The 22,256-nt window shown below is 40.9% G+C and overlaps 1 protein-coding gene across 1 annotated transcript in view; it reads left to right on the top strand.

The window, feature by feature from the left end:
* AQP9 (aquaporin 9) overlaps positions 1 to 22,256 on the top strand; it is a 45,080-nt gene that overhangs the window by 5,334 nt on the left and 17,490 nt on the right. Inside the window, exon 2 of the mRNA XM_041745134.1 lies at positions 20,686 to 20,812. Coding sequence (XP_041601068.1) covers positions 20,686 to 20,812 — 127 coding nt within the window. The remainder of the gene's footprint in view (positions 1 to 20,685; positions 20,813 to 22,256) is intronic.

Genomic DNA, 22,256 nt, shown 5'->3' with positions numbered 1-22,256 from the left:
AAAATCTCAGGAGGTAAGGCAATTGTTCTCATTTTACAATGATGAAATGAAGGCTTAGTACAATCAAGCAACTTGCCAACAGGCAAGTGTGTGGCGGAGCTGGGATTAGAGCCAAATAGATCCCTGCTTCTCCTTCACCATGCTGGAATTATCATTCTCACGTATGTTTTTGAGCTTTTACTACTGTTGCCTGAAACAATATATATATTACTGTTTTGTATGCTTTAAAAATGTACATACATGGGTTCCTAGTTTGTATACCTTCTACATCTGGAAATTTTTCTCCAAATACACTCCTGAGATTTATCTGTTTGGAGACATGTAAACGTGGGTAATTCATTTTAGTTCCATAGTGCCGTGAGTTTATCGATCCATTCCCCTTGTGAACTGTTAGGTGGTTTGCAGTTTGTCACTCTGACCAACACTGCTGCAATGAACGTCTTAGTACATGTCTTCTTGCACATGTGTTTTCCAGTTTCTTCTGAATATACACTTAGGAGTGAGTTTGGTGGCCCAAGGGCATGGGCATTTTCAATCTCATGTATATTGCAAAATTGCTCTCTGAAGTGGTTTTAAATTTACACAACAAAAGGGGTTAACGTTTATTGAGCATACACTATACCCAGTACCATCAGCAACCTGTGAGTTCCCATTTTCCACGTACTCTCCGACTCTTGATATTATCCCGCTTTCAGAGTTTGCCCACTTGACATGTAACAAATAGAATTTCACCAGTAATTTTAATGAATTCTTCATGCAGTTGACCATCTTTTCATGTTTACTGAACCTTTAAATTTCCTCTTCTGAAAATGGCCTGTTCATATCCTCTGCATTTAAAAATTTTTCATATTAGTTGTAATAGGATACTGGTATTTTTCAAAATCCAGACAGTAGAGATATTTTGTGTTTCCTTATTGTATAGTTTAATGTCCTGCTTTTGATATTTAAGTCTTTAAATCGTTAGAATTTATTGTGGTGTATGATGTAGAGTAGGTGCTCTTCATCTGGTAGGAGAGCCAGTTGTTCCAGTAACATTTTTGACAGTCTGTTCTACTTCTATTAATTGTGATGACATCATTTATAGTTAGATAGAGATCATATATCAGTTCATATATAAATGCGGTTGTATGCCTAGGCCTGGACTTGATTGAGTTCTATTGATTTCTCTGTCCAAACCAGCACCAATGCCATATATTTTTGTTATAATTACTTTCTAAATTATTTTTGTTATCTGATATTTTTCTTCCTTATGTTTTCAGTATTGTCATAGATATTTTTAGCCCTCTATTCTTTCACATGAATTTTGGGATCAGTTTATCAAGTTCCATAAATACCCTGTAGACATTTTGACTGGAATTGCACTAAATTGCTATATTATTCTAGATAGAACTGATACCTTTAAAATATTGAATCTTCCATCCATGAACATGATGTAGCTCTTTCTTAATAGGTCTGCTTTCAAACTTATTTTTAGGTTTTATAATTTACTTGATATAAGTAATATGTATCATTTGTTTGATATATTTCTAGGTACTTTGTGATTATTACTATTGTGAACAGTACATTTTGAAATTATATTTTCTAAAACAAATTACATTTTGGTGATTGCCAGGGTTTAGGAGCAGCATCGATTTGTGTGTGTTGATCTTGTATTCAGCAAACTCGGTAACTCTCTAATTATGCAAGCAAATTGATAGATTATTTTGGATAGTCTATATAGATCAGGACTGTCAAATATGATAGCCACGAGCCATACATGGGCACTTAAATGAAAATTAACTTAAATAAAATGAAATTTTTTTCTTCAGTTTTACTAGTCCCAGTCTGAGTGCTTAAGACCCATATATGGCTTCTGGCTACATTGGACAGCGTGGATATGGAACTTTCCTCTCACTGCAAAATGTTCTATTGGACTGTACCTAGTATGGACAATTTTTTCCCTGAGAGTATGAGAACTTTTATTTTCTTTCTTCCTTAACCTTAAATATTTAATTTCTTATTACAAACCTCTCTAGCACAAGGTTATTAGAAGCTATAATTGTAGCATTCTTGGTTTATTCCCAACTTTAAAGAACCTGCTTCTCATATTTTACTATTAAGTGTGATAGCTCCTGTAGGCTTTTGGAAACATTCTTGATTGGAGTAAGGAAATTCCTGTCTATTCTTCATTTACTAAAACTTTCACCACGGATGATTATTGAATTTTTTAAAAATATCTCTTCTATATTTATTGAGATAAGCATATGGGTTTTTCTTTTATCTGTTGACAAAGAAAATTACACTGACAAATATTTTTAGCATTTAATCATCCTTACATTCCAGAGATGAATTCCCACTAATCATGCAGCATTTAGTTTGCGATGTTTTATTAAGGATTTGAACTATAATTTCTTTTTATTACGTTGTCTTTTGTCTAGTTTTATCACTGAGATTATATTAACATCAATGAAATGTTCTTTCTCTTTTTATATTTTCTAAAACACTTTGCATAAAATAAGTATTAGCTATTTTTTGAAGATTACTTACCATATGTACTGGAAAAAAAAGAGGGAGAGAAAAAAGGGAGGGAGAGAGTAAGACAGAGAGAGAGAAGTGTGTGCAAGATTTCTCTAAAAGTTATGTCTAATTTAGATTCTCTATTCTTACATTTTAGCAATTTCTATTTTTTCCTAGGAAACTGTACTTCATTTGTATTTTCAAATGTGGTTTTTCAAACCTGCTAATATTTTCAAAATCAATAAGGTGAAAGCAATAATTCTGAAATTTTTTAGGGTATTTACATATGGCTTTTAATATCTCTACTGTAACTGTGGTGTTGTTTTATTTCTAAATTTAATATGGTTTCTTTGTTTTCACCCAGTAGTTTCTGCTTTGACCTTTCTTACATTGTTTCATTGAGTTAATCAGCTTTATTTCTCCCTTTTCTCCTATGTTCTTTCTAAGTATTTACCTTTACATTTTAAAAAATGTATTCTTGAATACGTTTTTGAATTAACAAAGTTTAAAGTGAGTCAATATTTCTTTACTTCTGAACAACAGGAAATTTAAAAAAAATCCTGATTGTAATCAACCACTCCGTCTTACACATCATTTTTGTCCGATATTTAAATCTTATCCTCATAATTTTCATTATTGGTGTATTTAATAGGGATCACTTATTTAAATTTAGTATCATTTATCAGCTTATTTGCTAATTATTCCTACATACATGCATCTGTTTTAGTTGCAATTTCCTCTTTGTGCAGTAAAAAAACTTTTTTTTAAAAAAGATTTTATTTATTTATTCATGAGAGACACAGAGAGAAGGTAGAGACATAGGCAGGCTCCTTTCAGGGAGCCCGACATGGGACTCGATCCCAGAACTCTGGAATCATGCCCTGGGTCAAAGGCAGATGCTCAACCGCTGAGCCATCCAGGCAACCCTAAAAAAACTTTAGAAATTTTTCAGGAAGGGTGTGTGACAGATAAACTTTGTCCTTGTTTGCCTAAGTTTGTTTTTATTACACTCTCATGTTTCAATGATTAGCTGATAAATTTTAGGTTGATGATTGGTTTTGCTTGACATTTTATAGATCTCATTTCCATGTCTCTTGTTGCTGTTGACAAGTCTGTTGTTCATCTAACTTTTGTTCTTAATCTAAATTTCTCAGGTTACTATTAAGAGGCTCTCTTTTTTATGTAGTACACACACAGAGAAATACTCAGCCTTAGAAAAGAATGATATTTTGCCTTTTTTAACAACATGGAACAGACTTAGAAGTTATGCTAAATGAAATAAATCAGACTGAGAAAGACAAATACCATATAATTTTACTCAAATGTGGAGTCTAAAAAAACAACAAATGAATGAATAAATAGAAAGCAGAATCATACCTATAGATACAGAGGACAAACTGATGGTTGCCAAAGGGGAAGGAAGGGGATGGACAAAATGAGTGAAGGGGAGTGGGAGATACAGGCTTCCAGTTATGGAATGAATAAGTCACGAGGCTGAAAGTACAGCACAGGGAATATAGTCAGTGGTACTGCAATAGTGTTGTATGGTGACACATGGTAGCAGTGAGCATAGCACAACCTATAGAGAAGTTGAATCACTATGTCATACACCTGAAACTAATTGCATGTCAACTATACTGAAACTTTTAAAATTATAAAAATAACAACAACAAAAAGAGTCTCTCTTTCTTTTCCCCTGAAATTTCACTACAATATGACTAAGGGTTATTTTATTTTATTTGTAGTACTCAGGATTCATTGTTTATCAGAATTTAAAGAGTCACAATTTTTTACCATTCTGGAAAAAATTCTCAACTTTACTCTTTGCTTTTCCCCTAGTCTATTTTCTCCTTTTAGAACTCCTATTATGTGTGCATATATGCCCGACTCTCACTTTTTTCTTCACCATTCTCTCATATCTGTATCTCTTAATCTCTCCACGATGAATTTTATGTAGTTGTCTCAAACCTATCTTCCAGTTTGCTAATTCCTTACTCAGTTGTATCTAAACTTTTGTTTAACACACTCATGTTTTAAGTCTTTAGTTTCATTCATATATTTTCATTTCTAGAAGTTCTATTCGATTCTTTTCAAAAATTGCCTTTCTTATATGTTCATTTCTTTCATGTGTTTAACTCACTAAAGCCTAATATACTTATGGCATTTTACGATTATTCTATCATCTCAAGTTTGGAGGGAACTAATGATCCTGCTTATTTTATCTATTAACTCTCATTGACAAAGTATGCTTTCCTTTAGTGTTTCATAAATCTGTATTATAAACTCTTCAGGAAGGTTTGTTTCTCTCTGTGGGAATTCTTTTTTTTTTTTTTTAAATTTATGATAGTCACACAGAGAGAGAGAGAGAGAGAGGCAGAGACATAGGCAGAGGGAGAAGCAGGCTCCATGCACCGGGAGCCCGACGTGGGACTCGATCCCGGGTCTCCAGGATCGCGCCCTGGGCCAAAAGCAGGCGCCAAACTGCTGCGCCACCCAGGGATCCCTGTGGGAATTCTATATGGCCTGAACTGTGGGGTTATTCTTCCACAGTAGGTTTGCATTTGCTTCTGCTAGGTTGCCCAGGTATATCACCAACCAGAAATGATTATTGTGAAGTGGAAAATTGGAAAGGGAAGATTGATGAATGTGCATGCCCTGTTGAAGAGCACTCTCCCAAAAGTGTGGGATGTGTGACCACAAATGATTAGGAAATCCCATACTTTCTTCAAAATGAAGCTGGTTCCCTTCAAGTCCTTAGAGCCTGAGTCAGGATCAGCTGAAGGAGGACTTTCCTGTAGACTTCCCCTTATCAGCAGTGAACATGAAGGGCCAGACTAGCCCGGAAAATTTCAGAGTTCCAAAGGACTTGGGGAGAAAAGTCAATTCTGGGTCACTGATCTAAAGGCTACAGATTCCTAAAGCCAAACAGTTCTGCCAAACAGAACGCTGCTTTTGATCCCTGCATTTAAATTTTGACTAAGAAAACTTGCCACTTTCATTGACTTTCAAAGAGGAAGTATTTTTGTTTTCTACTTTGCAGAGTGGGCTTGGTTGGTTTTCCTTTAGTCACAAAGCCCATTGCAACATGTTCCCATTACTTGACAAGAAAGGAGAACATAGAAATGAGAGCAGAAGTTGGTTCCTCTTTACTCATCAGCCTTATGATAAAGATACAACATAAAGTGAGGGATCATAAGAAAGAGAAGCCTCACAAAAGTGAGGTAACTGATAGAACAGATCAAAATGCTAAAACAGCCCAACAATGAAGGCTACCCCGTACATCTAGTGGGCACCTTATTTCATGTCTGTGGTAGGATTACTAAGCCCACAGAATCCACAAAGCAAAGCAAATGCTTTAAAAGAAAACACACCAGCAAAATATGCCCCCCTCTTGATAGATTAACTGATCATGCTAAGATACACAGTCCTGGCATGGCCAGCCAACATCACAAAAGACCTGAGGGCCTAGTCCTGCTCAGCCTAGAATCAGCCCATGTGCCTTAGTCTCTATTTAGAAGTTTTGTTTTTCTTTGGAGGAAATCTCCCAAAACACCTATGCCTCTATCAACAGGTAAGTAGTTAAAGATACTGAGGTGCTTCTTTACAGTGGACACCTATGTAGCCATGAAAGATAATGAGGCCAATTTTTATATGCTGATATGAAAAAAATTCACTAATCTATTAAATTAAAAAAGCAGGAGGAAAATGGTATGTATAAAATACTCCTACTTATATAAATATACACACACAATCTTTGACAGAATATACCAGAAAGTATTGATACTTGTTATCATGAAGAAAAAAATACAAAATATGGGATAGAAAAGAGACAAATTTCTTAGATCTTATTGCATACCTTTTGTAATTGAAAAAATCTTACGAATTTATGTATATTTTCTTCACTCCCCTGCTCCCCCTAAAAGAGCTCACTCAGCAGAATTTCTCCCTTCCAAGTGTTTTAGGGAGCTGCCCAAAATGTGTTCTAAAGAACACTTGTTCCATGAATTACAAATAAAGGTGTATGGAAGAAAATATACTGACTTTCCCAAATATGTCCAAATAAGACTTATCAGAGCTTTTAATGTTCACTATAAACTCTAAGTGGGGAATAGAATATATAGATCTTCCCAGACTCACTTCACCACAATCCCTTTTTAAAATTTTAATTCCAGTATAGCTAACATACAGTGTTATATTGATTGCAGGGGTACAAGATAGTGATTCAACAATTCTATATATTACTCAGTGCTCATCAAGATGAGTGTACTCTTAATCCCCTTCACCTATTTCTCTCACCTCCCCATCCATCTCCCCTCTGGTAACCACCAGTCTGTGCTCTAGAGTTAAGAGTCTGTTTCTTGGTTTGTCTCTATTTTTCCTTTCTTTATTTGTTCTTTGTTTCTTAAATTCTACATATGAGTGAAATCATACAGCATTTGTCTTTCTCTGATTTATTTTGCTTAACATTATACTCCGATTTATTTTGCTTAACATTATACTCTTTAGATCCACCCACATTGTTGCAAATGGCAAGATTCATTCTTTTTTATGGCTGAATAATATTCCATTGTATGTCATATCTTCTTTATTCATTTATCTATCATTGGACACTGGGATGCTTCCATAATTTGACTATTATAAATTATGCTGCAATTACGCTGTGTAATTTATGCACAGAGAGGTGCATATATGCTTTCGAATTAGTACTTTCATATTCTTTGAGTAAATACCCAGTAGTGCAATTACTAGCTTATATAGTAATTCTATAATTAGTTTTTTGAGGGATATCCATACTGTTTTCCACAGTGGGTGCACTAGCTTGCATTCCTACCAACAGGGCACAAGGGTTCCTACTTCTCCACATCCTCACCAACACTTGTTGCTTCTTGTGTTTTTTATTTTAGCCATTCTGAAAGATGTGAGGTGATTTCTCATTGTAGTTTTGATTTTTATTTCCCTGATGATGAGTGATGTTGAGCATCTTTTCATGCGTCTGTTGGCCATCCATATGTCTTCTTTGGAGAAAAATTGGAATGACAGAGAAGATTGGCATGGCCTCTGCACAAATCTTTTTTTGAGGAGCATCTCATGGAACTGATGATCTGTGGAATGTACTTTAGGAATTGCAGGGCCTGGAATGAATTTAAAAAACAAATCAGCCCCAGAATTCCTCTCTCTTTAGCAATCTTTCAGACCAAAAATGACCCAGGATGTATTTAATGTTGTTAGACCACTCTGAATAAAGGGAGAGCTGTCTCAGCAACTCTCCATCCACATGCACAAAATCAGACCACGGTTATCCTAATATGAACACTCACACCTTAATAAATAAATACTTAATTAGTTCCTTATTCTGGCCCTGGGATCATGATCAAGTTCTTGTCCAACCTCGCATTATTTGGGTGAGTTGAGGGATGTGAGTGCCTGATGTAGGTAAGAAAAGGAGAGCACTGTTCTTTTTAGCTTGTGAGAAATAATGGTGTTTAATCACCTTATATTTCTGAGGCCCAATTTTATTCTTGGTACTCAGAGAGCTCTGAGGTTGGCCATCTGCCCATTCACCTGGTTCTCAAATCTCAGATTCCTCTGTTTTTATGAGCCTGCCCTAATATCATCTCTTTTCAAGTACAGCTGGTTCTTGAGTGGTGATTGATCTTATCCTGACATTCTCTCAGGCTACGTGCCACCAAATATTTTTAACCAGAATGTCCAGGTTGCAGTCTTGGTTTTTTGTGACTATTTTGTTATGACTGAGAAAATTTTATTTTCCAATTGAAACTAACTCACTAAAACTGACTGGAAAGCCATACATAAATATGCATTCTGCCCAGATGAAGGGGACAAGCAGACCCACCAAAACAGCAGTTGTCCGAAGAGGAGCACACCACTAGGGGTCAGAAAACTTGGCTCCAAGTTCAGATTCTGCCATTTATTAGCTGTGCAAATATTGCCGAATTGTCCAGTCGTCCACTTTTTAAGTCTTTATTTTAATTCCAGTAGAGTTAACATACAGTGCAATGTTGGTTTCAGGTATACAATATGATGATCGAACACTTCCATACAACATCAGGTGTTGATCACAGCAAGTGCCCTCCTTCAACCCCATCACGTGTTTCCCTCCATCTCCCCCTCCTCTGGTAACCATCAGTCTGCTCTCTAGAGTTAAGAATCTGTTTCTTCGTTGTCTCTCTCCAGTCTTCCACTTTTAAAATTGCAGATTAAATGTTGGCAGGTAATGTACGTGACAGTGTGGTGTTCACGCTATAAATGTTTGTTCACCTAGCCAGTGGTCAAAATCATGTGTAGTCAAACCTGGGCACCATCGTTTACTACCCATATGAATGTGAGAAATTCTCCTAACCTCTCTAAAAACTTCATTCCCTTATTTGTGAAAGGGAGGAGATGAGAGGACTTGACTCATAGGGTCAAGTGAGGACCAATGGGCTAATGTATGGAAAGTGCTTAGCTCATCAAAGCACTCAGTAAATATTAGATTTTTGTTGTTCCTGTTATCATTATGTGTTCCAATGGATATAGTCACATAAATTAAATAGATATATGATAGGCGGGATGTGGGACTTCTGGTAACATATACCTACAGCACAGGCTGGAGGGACAAGGTTTGCAGAGAATATACTGGCAGATTGGCATTTGTTTTCTCTCCTCCCCAGTAACAAAAAGCAAAATGTTTATAGGAGGAGGGGAATCTCGGGCAAAGCCCCGAAGCGACTCCTGTCTCAGGAATGGGGATGGTGTTTTTGGTCTTCTTCTTACCACCACCATAGATAAGTCATGTCTATAGTCGATCCTTTGTTTGAAGGTAGCCACAGATACTCCCTCCAAGAACTGAGAAGTTGTGCTACATCTCAGGGATGTTATCACCATGCTTATCTGTGGGGCCAAGAAGTCACTGGAACCAAAGCTGAATGAATGGGTTTCTCCTTCCAGGGCTTCAGATGGGAGTCATGCTTATTTGAGATGAGGCAGGTCACATATATGAGTGAAGTGGACCTGGTGGGGTTAAGGAAGATGTGCATTTTCTGTCTTAGGAGGCATCTGCCACCCAGACTCTCTCCACTGTGGCCAAGTAGGAAAGAGGTAGGTTTTTATCCGATTTTCAAGTTTTTCAAGAATGGTCAGAAATCAAAAGTTCTAGGTGCAATTTTTCTCTTTTTAGATACTGGCAGCAATCTTTAAAATTAAAAAAAAAAAAAAAAGGCACCATGTAGGCCAAACAAACATTTTTCTGAGCCAATCCATTCATGGCTGTCTTTAGCCATGGGCCACCAGTTTATGACTCTGCTCTAAAGGTGTCCTTAACTGCATTCTACAGACAAAATACTGTCACCAGAAAAGAGCAAATGGAGAGATTGTGAGAGTCTAAAAGCCGTCTGTTAAATATCATCTGTTTATAAGGAGCCTCTCTATGGGAAATCTAATTCCTACATGTGAGATTGTTGTCCTTTTCTTTTCCCATCCTTACACCTGGCAAAACTGACTGAAGCATTAGCGTGAAAACCATTTTTTTTAGATTTTATTTATTTTTTGAGAGAGAGCAAGAGGTGGGGTACAAAGGGAGAGGCAGAAAGAGAGGCAGACTCCCCACTGAACAGGGACCCCTGCACAGAGCTCAGTCCCAGGACCCTGGGATCATGACCTGAGCTGAAGGCAGACACTTAACCGACTGAGCCACCCAGGAGTCCCATGTGAAAACCATTTTTATTTCAGGCAGTATCAAAAGAGAAATCTTGATCTCATATAATTTTAATCAAATGTATCACGAGGCCAATCTGTCATGTGCATATATTAATATATCTCAGATAGTCTTATGTCAGATGATTCAATAATTTGGGGTATTAATCAACCGATTCAAGAATTTGGGGAGACCTAAATGTCGAAATGGCCATCACCTAGTTAGTAAGAGAAAATTATGAAGCTGTGTCTCCATGTACACTTTCCCTAGGCATAAATGCTGAAGGTATTTTTTAATAACAAGCCTACAATATTAAATAACAGAACCACACTTCATCTATACTTTTCTTGCCAGTTCTTAGCTATGTTACCTTTCCCACCAGTCTGTGAGCTCACAGAGGAACTGTGTCTGTTTGGGGGGGGGGGGGTTTGCATCCCCGCTACCAACAGGCATTATGCATGGCACTTAGAATTTTCGAATGTACCTATATACGGATAATTAAAGGAAGAGAGGAAGGAACAGCTTGAGTGAATGTCAAATTCCAATTAGGGCTACTTCGAGTTTTGAGGATCTTAGTTTCCTACAATTGTGCTTTTTCAAAAAAAAGATTTTTATTTATTTATTCATGAGAGACACACACACACAGAGGCAGAGACACAGGCAGAGGGAGAAGCAGGCTCCATTCAGGGAGCCGGATGTGGGACACGATCCCAGAACTCCGGGATCACGCCCTGAAAAGGCAAATGCTCAACCACTGATCCACCCAGGCATCACGCTATTGCTATTGTGCTTTTTGAAAGACAGACTGGACAAACTACTTACTTGGCTCAGGTACAGTTGAGGGCAGTTTAGTTTAAGTGAAGAAACACAACCTTTGGACACAAATGTTAATTTTAGGTTCCAAAAGATCTTTTCACTAGCTGTATGTCCTGAGGCAAATTACTTAATTTCTTTGTCCCAATGTTTCTTTAGATGAAAACAGCAGATTTTCCTCCCTCATAAGCTATTATGGGAACTAAAAGAGAATATTTGTAACTGTGTGTGTGTGTGTGTGTGTGTAAGCAAATCAGTTTCTTTAAAATACAAATGTTGGGGCACCTGGGTGGCTCAGTCGGTTAAGGGTCTGCCTTCAGCTCATGTCATGATCTCAGGGTCCTGGGATCGAGCCCCATGTAGGGATCCCTGCTCAGTGGAGTCAGCTTCTCCCTCCCCCTCTGCCCCTCCCCCTGCTTGTGCTCTCTCTCAAATAAATAAAATCATTTAAAAAAATAAATAAAATACAAATGTTGCCACAGATATACTCTTTTAATGATGACTTCTGTCTTATGAACATTTACATTACATGATAAGTTTTCTACGGAAGGTTATTTTTCATTTAAAATATATGCCTTGGGCAGCCCGGGTGGCGCAGCGGTTTAGCGCCACCTTCAGCCCAGGGCGTGATCCTGGAGTCCCAGGATCGAGTCCCGCATCGGGCTCCCTGCATGGAGCCTGCTTCTCCCTCTGCCTGTGTCTCTGCCTCTCTCTCTGTGTGTGTCTCTATGAATAAATAAATAAAATCTTTGTAAAAAATAAAAAATAAAATATATGCCTTACCTAGTTCCAAGAAGACCTGCAGCAACGCACCAGGTAAACAGCCATACAGGACTCACATTCTTGGGTCCCACTGTTGCTGCCCACGTGACACATAGCAAACATCCCCCAGACTGGCACCACTGGATTAAAGGGTACTAACTTCCTAGAAAAGTTTTCAAGAGAATGCTAATGAGTAAATACTAGCCAGGTGAGCTTGGAAGCCCCTGGGGTATTTTATTATTGATGGCCACCTGGGCTACTTACTTCTTTGGCTCTGGCTAAAGGGGCAGGTGGGAGTGGGGGAATTGCTTGGCTTCTCAGGCCTTGGTATTAAGAATAGATGTGAGTGCTAGTAAGTCCCCAGATGCTGGCTAGCGCCGCAAGAAATCTGTGTGGCTCGTGGGTGTGATTCATCAGTGCAGAAAAGGACTGCCCTCCCTTTTCTCAGCCCACTCACTTCCGGTGCCAGGCAGGTTTGGTCAGCATTAGGGACATGAGTGTGCCTTCTGCTGATGGTCACAAAGTTGTGAGATGCTATGGGAAAAGGAGCTAGCCAAAAAGAACAAGAGGAAAGGGTTTGATGGGCTTTCTGGTCTAGTGTTCTGCTGAGTGCTCAGTCGTCTACTGGAAGATGCCTGTGCAGGGGGAGCTAGAAAACAAGCCAATAATAATCAGTGAAACCAGTTTTGCATAAACCAAAAAGCTGCACTTAATCACCAGCCTATCTCACCGATCTCTGAGAAAGGAGGGGAAATGGGGCTGAAAAGGATTTTTCCCTAGGTCATTGAAAGCTTTGGTGAAAAAGCACAAGTGTTGGGTATTTTTCTGAACCAGAGCGACCACATTTGCTCTCATCAGGAAAGCCACTTGTCCTGGCACAAAAACCCAGAACTACAAGAAGATTCCCAATAAGCTTCATCCTCAGTCCTTTCTCTCAGGACTGGTGCATCTGGTTTACAGTGTGGCTTTTTACACTGGGTAGATGGGTAGATGGATAATCGATGGCTGCTTGTGTCCCCAAGTCCTTCAGCCCTCCTGGACAGCCCTTCACTGCATTGTGCACATAGGGAAGCTGGTGCCCGATTCCACATTCTGTGGGACCTCAGTGGTCTTTCGGAATCTTTCCGTGAGTCCTAGGGGGTGTTGGTTGCCTCTGATGTCCTCTCACTCCCTCCAATGTGTAATGGTTAAAAGCACAGGCCTCTGAATAAGACAGACCTGGGATCAAATCCAGGCTCTGTCTCCTTTGTTTTTATTATGTAATATTGGAACACTTGCTGGCCTCTCTCAGCCTCCATTTGTTTATCCATAAAATGGAGGTAGTAATACTGTCCTCTTCTCCCAGAGTGAGCATATATTGGTAGTGATGACGTAATGCAGGTAAGGCACTTAATATGGAACAGAGCACAGAGAGCAAACCGAGTAGCCGGTAGCTGGTGTTTGTATTTCCTTTCCCATACTATGCTAAACAGATGGGTAGAGACAGCAAACGTTTCATGCAGCCTTCGCTCCAAAACCTGTGACAATACTTGCTTCTTCAGAAGCCTTTCCAACTATTCTTTCAGTATCCATGAGTTCCGAAAACACTGAACTACGAAAGGTAGATACAAGACCTGTTATCTTTTCCTTCTTTGGATGATGCTTGATGCTCACAGAGAATCAGAGATCCCTTGCAATAATCACAAGGTCCCCCAATGATCCCTGGCATCACATCGCATGTGTTTGCAAACATTTTCTAAAGAATCCTTGGCCTTTATTAACTATTGCTTTTATGAAAGGGCTCAGTTTTTACATTGTGACTAGACAAATATTTGTGGAGTGTCTATTATATACTGTGTACCATGTTAGGAACATTTTGGTTTGCCCTTTGAGGAGGTAATAGATACCCAAGAGGTTTGAGAGTGGCCAAATGAAATAAAATCTGAGGGCTTATTATTCTCCCCATCCCAGCATTTGTTTGTGATAATTACTTTATCACTTTGGGCTTTGTATTATGTCCAGTAATCAGCTTGTCATAGGGGTCATGGCTCAAGTGGGAACTTCCCAGCAACTCAGCTGAGATTTCTTAGAAATTACACCTCCCACTTCTCACATCCTACCCCCTGTTTCTATTGAAGAGATTTACACAGAGTTTTTACCCCTGCTTATGTTTAGATATTTTATTATACCCCATGAGATCAATATCTGAGCATGGAATGTGAAGAAGGATGAGCTGCTGTGGGGGACATCACAGTCTTAGTGGGGTGACACAAGGCAAGGTGGAAATGACAATGAAATGACACTGTAAAGACACAGTAAGAGAAGCAGAAGAGGCCTCTAAGGGCTTAAGCTGTCAAAGGAAAGCCCCACAGAAAAGGCAGGATTTTAGCTCGGTGTCAAGAGCACACAGAGATTGGTTGGGGAAAGGGACAGATGGAGAAGGGACATTCTGCGGGAAGGTATAGCGTGAGCAGGTGTACAGAGTGGGAATGAGTGTCATGAAATCAAGTGACTGGGATGCCAGCCTGGCTGATGTAGGTTTATGCTGAAGAATACTGGGCAGAAACTGGGTGGGGTCATGAGGCAAGGCCCTGCCTGGGTACCAGGAGAAGGAGTTTGTGCTGCCATTTCCTGAGTCAGGGTCGGGGGTAGTGGCGCGTTGAGTCCTGCTTCATCTTGTCATGGTCACTGAGTGGGGATCCACTGGGGATCGGGACACTGGTTGGAGGCTGCAGAAAAAATCTCAGAAAACGTGGAAATGATTGGCTATGGGTGGCAAAGGGAGAGAAGAGGAAGGAATACCAAATGATTCCAGAATGTTTCGCCTGGGTGATTGAGAAAGACCAGTCACTAATCAATCCTTCAAAGGATTTCTGATGGGATCCCTGGGTGGCTCAGCGGTTTAGCGCCTGCCTTTGGCCGGGGGTGTGATCCTGGAGACCCAGGGTCGAGTCCCACGTCAGGTTCCCTGCATGGAGCCTGCTTCTCCCTCTGCCTGTGTCTCTGCCTCTCTCTCTATGTCTATCACGAATAAATAAATAAAATCTTTAAAAAAGAAAAAAAAAAGGATTTCTGCCTTTCAAAAGTCCTCCTTGCTTTTCCACTGAAATTCTTTCTCTAGCTCCTGCCACGTGTGGCACCTGTTGAATAACAATATGTTCAATATTCAATACATTGAATAACAACGGTATTGAGCCTCTCTTCTTTTCTAGTGTTGCTTTCCCACCAAAGATGCTAAAACCTCGCAGGCTATGAAAGGAGAGGAATCATAAATAGGCACAACAACGTGAAGCTCTTGTCAGCTTCACACTTCCACCTTTTGCAAATTTTGATCCTATGACTAGGAATGAAATAGCAACTATTTCTAATATCTGTCATAGATGTGTTTTTCTCCCTATTTTCATTGCCAGTCAGTGAGTCAGTTTTTAAGTTCATGAGTCCCTTTGTCTTAACTCATTCAGCCTAAATTGGGGTTTTCCTTTTGAGTTTATACTAAAAGCAACAGTATCCTGCACTTGCCATTGCTCCTTGTTATTTAAACAGTGCTTTCATTATTGTTATCCCATTTGAAGCTTCCTGAACTATCTTATGAAACAAGCCATTAATAGATGATCACGCTGAGACTGAAAAGTGACATGACCACTTACACAGACACCAAGTGTCATACCTGGAAATAGCACCTAGAATCCAGTTATTTAGTTACCTGCCATATACTAGATGCTCTTACGGAGACAAAGACATTTAATATGTGATCCTGAGTACCTTATAAAATTGGGGAAAACAGGCATAGATACGTCAACGGTTAAAGTACATCCTGTGCCTGAGTGCCCCACTAGATGGCAATAGAACCAATAAGCAGAAGGTAGAGGATGAATTACCCTGTCCGAATAGAATGCACAAGTAAGGGAATATTGTGCCCATTTCTGGGCTCTGTGTTTTAAGAGGGACCCTGAAAACCCAAAGCTCAACCAGGTGAGACTCACCAGCAATCAAAGATGAAGGGGCAGGCATCCAGGAAAGAGAACTCAGAGAGGACCTTATGCTCCCTGCATTTATTGGAAAGCTTGATATGTGGAATGTGCTTATTTTTCATAGTCCTGAGAATGGGCCTAGAGCTAACGGACAGAAATTACAGGAGAGAGGATTCCAACTCTGTATAAGGAAGGACTCCCTAGCCACTGGAACAATAATAAATATATAGAACAAGCTGCCTGATGCGGTAATGAGCACCCCCCCCCCTCAATCTCACAGTAATCCTATACAGGCCAGATGAACACCTATTTAGGATGTTGTAGGGGAAAATGCCTCTATCAGATCCAGTATGTATGCCATTGAGATCAGAACCAGCGTAGTGTTAAGGCTGAGGAGAGAGCATCACGCCAGGTTGGGACCCCAGGCTTTGGAGACTACATGGTGTTCACTATGTTGTGAAGAAGCCAGGCCACATGGAGAGGCCATGTGTAGGTGATTTGGCCACCACTCCAGCTAAAGCATTAGCTGACCGCCAGTATCAACCACTAAACACGTGAATGTGTTAGCCTTCAGGTAATTCTAACCTTCCAACTTTGAACCATCACACTTAATATCAAATGGAGCAGAGATGAGATGCCCTGCCCAACATGGCCCAAATTCCAGATTCACAAGCAAAATAAATGTTATCATTTTGAGCCATTAAGTTTAGGGGTAGTTACATAGTGCTGGATAACAGGGACACAATGGTTATGTCATATTCTAAATTGCCACCCATCTTCAAGGCAACTTACAGGTGCTGGGTCAAGTAGAAGGTGGTGTTATTTGCAGAAAGGTGGCTGTGTGCTTGGGCTCATGAGAGAAGAGAAAGCTTGGTGAAGCTATTGGGTGAATATGAACGAGAGATGAATGAGGACTTGACCCATGATTCATCACACCCTCCCTTCTCTACCGGGTTTTATGAGTTTTCTAACTCTCCTTGAGAAAGAAGCTATATTGAGCAGATCTGCAAAGATGAGATCCTGCAGATCCTGACAAGAAGGTGGAAGAGAATTTTGAGGTGTGTAGATGGAGAAGGGAGTGGTGGACTTAGAAACTCAACACCTGAGGAAACAGAATGAAACAAAATAGCCAACATATTGTTTGCTGTTGGTACGGAAAGGAATCGTAGAGATTGTGTTCTAGATAAGGAGACCGAGATCTGGCACGTAGGAAACGACTAAACACTAATTGTATAGTACAGACAGTACAATTGAATTTCAGAGAACAAAGGTTAGGTGTGGTGAGGGTATGGATGGGGGATGGGTTCAAAACAGCTTTCCAGATGAGGGGGGACCAGAAGACTGAGACAAGGTGGATATGATAAAAGACTCTGTATTGGGCAGCCCGGGTGGCTCAGCTGTTTAGCACCACCTTCAGCCCAGGGCGTGATCCTGGAGACCCGGCATCGAGTCCCACATCAGGCTCCCTGCATGGAGCCTGCTTCTCCCTCTGCCTGTGTCTGCCTCTCTCTTTCTCTTTCTGTGTCTCTCATGAATGAATAAATAAAATCTTTTTTAAAAAAATAAAAATAAAAGGCTCTGTATCTAAGAAGGGGAATGGTATGACAGTTCCTCTAGAAGTTAGGGCAGGGAACCATGTCGGAAATTCTCTCATGGAGGACAGTTCTCTCATTTTGGAAGGGAAAAAGTTACTCTGGGCACACAGAAGAAGGGAACCAGAGTGGGTAACCAGTTCCCCAGCAATCAGGCCGTGGTACTTTAGGGTATCCAAAGTCAGCTTCCCTGGTGCTGTGGATGCAGGTAGGAGGAGGCAGGCACGGGATGCCACTAGAAGGTAGTTACCTGACTTCCTCATTGCCTTTCAGGCTATAATCAACATATTTTAAAATTAAAAAGCAATGATGTAAATATGGACTGAAATCTTCCGAGTCTGATTTCTGAAGGTCACTGAAGTCCCCACACCGTTCATTTCTCCTCCTTCCTTTCCTGCAGCACACAGCATCGATTACCCTCCTGAAGAAAGAACAGAAAAGCAATTTCAGAATCTAAAGTGGAAGAGGAGGGTATTAATCATAGTGAAATTTGACAGGACAGAGACCTCCCTGAATCTGCTCGGGCCATTTAAAGCTTTTCTGCCCCCTCTGGACTGACTAACACAAGCATAGGCGCATCAGACCGCAGGAGGGGGAAGATGCTTATGCGGAAAGCAGTAGTATGTTCAGACTGGCCTGTGTCTGGACGTGTCTCGTCTTAGCCCCGCTGTCTAAATCAGGTCATGTCAGCTGTCAGTAACATTTCATTCCTCTTTTCAGAAGATGCTGTCAAAATGCCAGTTAGTTTGGAAATTGTGCACAGGGCAGTTAATTGGCTTTAAGTTAAAAAGAAATATGCCAATGTGGTGGTGTTTTTAGTTTGGAGAGTTATTATAATAGATAGGAATTCTAGAAAAAAATAGGTCAAGTCTAAGTGGAATTGATAGGCTATGAGATGGACTCAGGGGGTGTTTTTTTTTTTCAGGGGGTGTTTTTGAATAGGAAAAAGGAAATGTGTTCCTACCACAACCTTATTTAAGATTCATTGTAGGGTCTGGAGCCCAGCCTGTGCATGTGTGATGTGTAGCCCAAGGGCTTCTCTCAAGATGTCAGGCCCACCTACTTAACCCTACTGTCTAGCAGTTAGAGCTAAGATGACCTGATATGTCTTAGACTTGGGAATTACAGAAGCTGTTGATCAAGAGAATTTCTCTGCCTTCAGGGAGGAGTAAACCAAAATCATTCTACATGTATTAAATTATTGTTTGTAAGTTATATTCCTATGAAAGACCTCATAGATGCACCCCGGGGGAAGCTATTTAGAATTAATTCATCACTGTCAGCAAATTGCCCACGTGCGATCTCTCATACTGTGAGCTCAGACTTCCCTTCTCACCCTTTTGCAAAGAGACAGGCAGTAGCTGGTTATTACCTTCCTGATAAGAAGCATCCACATTCTTAATCTCTTTTTCCTTACATATATTTGCTTCTGAAATCTTTCTTCATATGCCCTTAAATATTCATGGCTTGATGCACCTCTTGAAGTCGGTTGCTCTTTCGTTATGAAACCCAAGCTGGGCTGTGTATTCTAGAAAAACTTTGGCCAATTCAACGTAGAAAGAGCTATGATTTAATGATCCTACAGTCCAGAGCTTATTCCTCCAGGACCACACTAGCTCTTTAAACCACAGTATGAGGATGGCCGATGGCCATTTATTGTCTTGTTACTTTCCTACCAGACTTGCACGTGATTCTTCTCTTTCCCAATAACATTCCCTCACCAAATGTTTCCTTAACGGGCCATGATTAAATGGTTTTGATTAATTGTTCAGTGAGTATGTAGGACCCATTTTTTAAACATTAGGAAATACATGGTGCTACAGCCAGAATGCTTGTGTCCCAACCCACCCCCCAACTTCATTTGCTGAAAACCTAATGCCCCCAGCAATTGTATTAGAGGTGAGGCCTTTGGGGGTGATTAGGTCATAAGGGTGGAGCCCTCATGAATGGGATTAGTACCTTTTTAAAAGGCTTTCAAGAGAGCTCATCTCTTCTGCTATGTGAGGATGCAACAAGGAAGTCTGCAGCCTAGTTGAGGGCCCTCACCTGACCATGCTGGTACCCTGGTCTTGGACCTCCAGCCTCCAGAACTGTGAGAAATAAATGTCTGTTGTATATAAGCCACCCAGTCTGTAGCATTTTCTAGCAGTACAGACTAAAACATATGGTAAAAAAGAAAAAAAAAACCCATACGTAATGAAAAGTTTTTTTCCAGTATCTGCCGTAGCCATCTAGCTCCAAACCAAGGAGTCCAATCCCACCTCCTGCTCTTCTGTGTGTTTTGAATACAGTTGGCAGTGCGCCTTAACAGTGTTCTGCATCTTTCCTTAAAAAATAATAAATACATATTGGGGACCTTTCCCTTTGGTACACACAGGTCTCCCTCATTCGATGATACAGTGGCATAGCACTCTGCTGAGGGGATGTACCATAATATATTTATTCCAGACATTTCTGGATATTGATCCCATTCTCCAAAGTATCCTCTACAGCTGAAGACTGTGGAAGACTCACTGTTGAACTTCATTTTCACTGTTCACCGATTTGCACAGTGCTTCCTATGAGCACAGCTCTGTGCTTGGTGCCTAAGGGAATGCAAGCAGCAGCCAGTTGGGCAGCCTCTGCTCCCTAGGAAAGCACAGCCCTCTGCAGGGAGAAAAGACATGCGGATGAGAGCCTGTTTGCCAGTTCTCCCCCCGCCCCCATCCACCTTTGTTTTCTTGCACATCAGATGCTCTTTCCCATGGCCTTGTACATGGTACATGTGGCCTTTCCATTTGTGGGATGGGCATTTGACTGTGAACCTGAGACAGCTTACACTGGGACCTTCTAGAGCAGGGATTGCCAGCTCCCCTACAGGGGCCAGCAAGGAGATTTACGTGAGTGCAGTGAAATGAGTGACCCAATTGGGGGTCTTTTTAAAGGGAGCTGTGGGCTGCTGCTCTGCTCCAGGAAATCATTTCCCTGAGGCTGCTAGATCTTCTGATTGATTAAAAGGAAGCAGCTGGTAAAAAATACATGGGATCTTTCTGTGTTATTTCTTACAACCTCAAGGGAAACTACAACTGCCTCAGAATAAAAAGTTCGATTTAAACTCATAGCCAGCACCCTGGATCAGTGTGTGAAATTACCCGAATTACAAGCAGGGGAGGAATGTTAATACTACAGGCCCAGCAAAACTCATCTGTAAGCCAGATACAGCTTCAAGTCCACCATTTTGCTATCTGTGCATAGCTGGATCATTATAATTTGAGTTGCATGAAGCCTGAGGCAGCCCAATCCACGCATTTGCTTAAAACATATTTCTTGTTCCTGGGACTTTCCATTGTCTTCAACAGTGGCCTTTTCCACTTACTTATTGAGCTTCCTCTCATTCCAGGTCCTTGGATGTGGCTCCGTTGCCCAAGCTATCCTCAGTCGAGGACACTTTGGAGGAATTGTCACTATCAATGTTGGATTTGCAATGGCAGTTGTAATGGCCATTTATGTGACTGGGGGTGTCTCTGGTAAGTAATAGAAATAATAACTGCCATTAATTGAGCCATTCCAGTGTGCTAGCACAGTGTTGGAGGTTTTACAGTTTATTTGGATCCCAACAGCCCTACAAGAATATGTATTCGATTCTGTTTTTATAGATGTCAGAATCAAAATGGCCAGCAAATGGTAAGTGACTTATGCAAGAGCAGCATTTAGCAAGACACAAGAGATGGGGGTTAGGACTAAGAACTGGCTGATTCCTATACTGAGCCATTACATTCTATTCTTCATCTGTCAGTATGATCTTTTTTCTGGTTTCTACCCCATGCTTGGAAGCCCAAGTCCCTGGACCTTTCCCTACAGCAATAGGAAAAGTCTAGGCCACTTGCAAAATGGCTGGTGCTTTCATGGACGTGGTCTCACTGAGCAGCTGTTGGTTGATTTCTGCCCTGAGAGGTGGACTGGTTCGAAGCCATTCACAAAGTTCTGAGAAGCAAAATGAAATGATAATACTTAATGCAGTCTGGGAACTCAAGAGAAGCCTGTGGAAGTGATGCAGTCCACAGAGACGCTCAGAATCTTTCAGCAGCCTGGTCCGAACACCACAGCAAGACTGCTAAGGATAAAGGCAGAAAGGACAGCAAAGCGTGCTGGGCACTGTGCTGGCTGCTGTACATACCCCATCCCCTTTCTCTCCAGCAGCACTCTGCAGCAGGCTTTCCTGTCTCCATTCCACCAAAAAAAAAACTGGAGCTCCAAGATAACAAGAAAATTGCTGGAGTCCTACAGCTGATAAAGATGCAGAGAAAAGATCTGACCCAGGTCTCTGTGACAGAAAAGCCTCCTGTCCCCACCATTATACAGTTTGCACGATGGCCTATTATGGGAAGGGCATGACATTACAAGCAGGGCCTTTGGGCAGAACAGTCCTGGCAGAGGGTCCTGTGGTCAAGCCGGCTGGCCTGGTGACAGATGCTGCCACAGGAATGCTGAAGAATTGGTTGCCCAGACCCCCTGGGAGCCTCGTGGAACTGGGCATCTAGAACCGTCATCTGCAGGCTGCCACCCTTTCCAAAGCACATAGACTCAGCTCCTGGGGCGGTCTGGGTTAGCGATTCCTGTGTGTGATTGTTTGGCATGAGTGGTGTTTATGTTCACACTCTTGTCAAGTCTTTGCTGTGATCCCAGCGCTGTAGTGCCTCCCTAAACACAGGGGTGTCTACCTGTCTAGGGGACAGTCCTGACTGTGCCAAGGCCTTGGCAGCTGACACAGATCATAGTTGCGGCCTAAAAGGAGCAGGCAAGATGCTCTACTGCTGCCCTCTCTGTGTTCCCATTACATTCACACAAGGCTGGTTTCCACACTGTGGAATATAAATGCAGGTGTATTTTTTTTTGGTAGAGACACGGATTTGGAATATTTCACCTGCACAACACCCCGAATTGAGCATCATCACATATTTATTTAGAGGA

This window comes from Vulpes lagopus, chromosome 2, assembly GCF_018345385.1.
Source record: "Vulpes lagopus strain Blue_001 chromosome 2, ASM1834538v1, whole genome shotgun sequence".
NCBI classification, from domain to species: domain Eukaryota; kingdom Metazoa; phylum Chordata; class Mammalia; order Carnivora; family Canidae; genus Vulpes; species Vulpes lagopus.
Note: the sequence above shows the minus strand (reverse complement) of the source record. Positions and strands in the feature narration are given on the sequence as shown.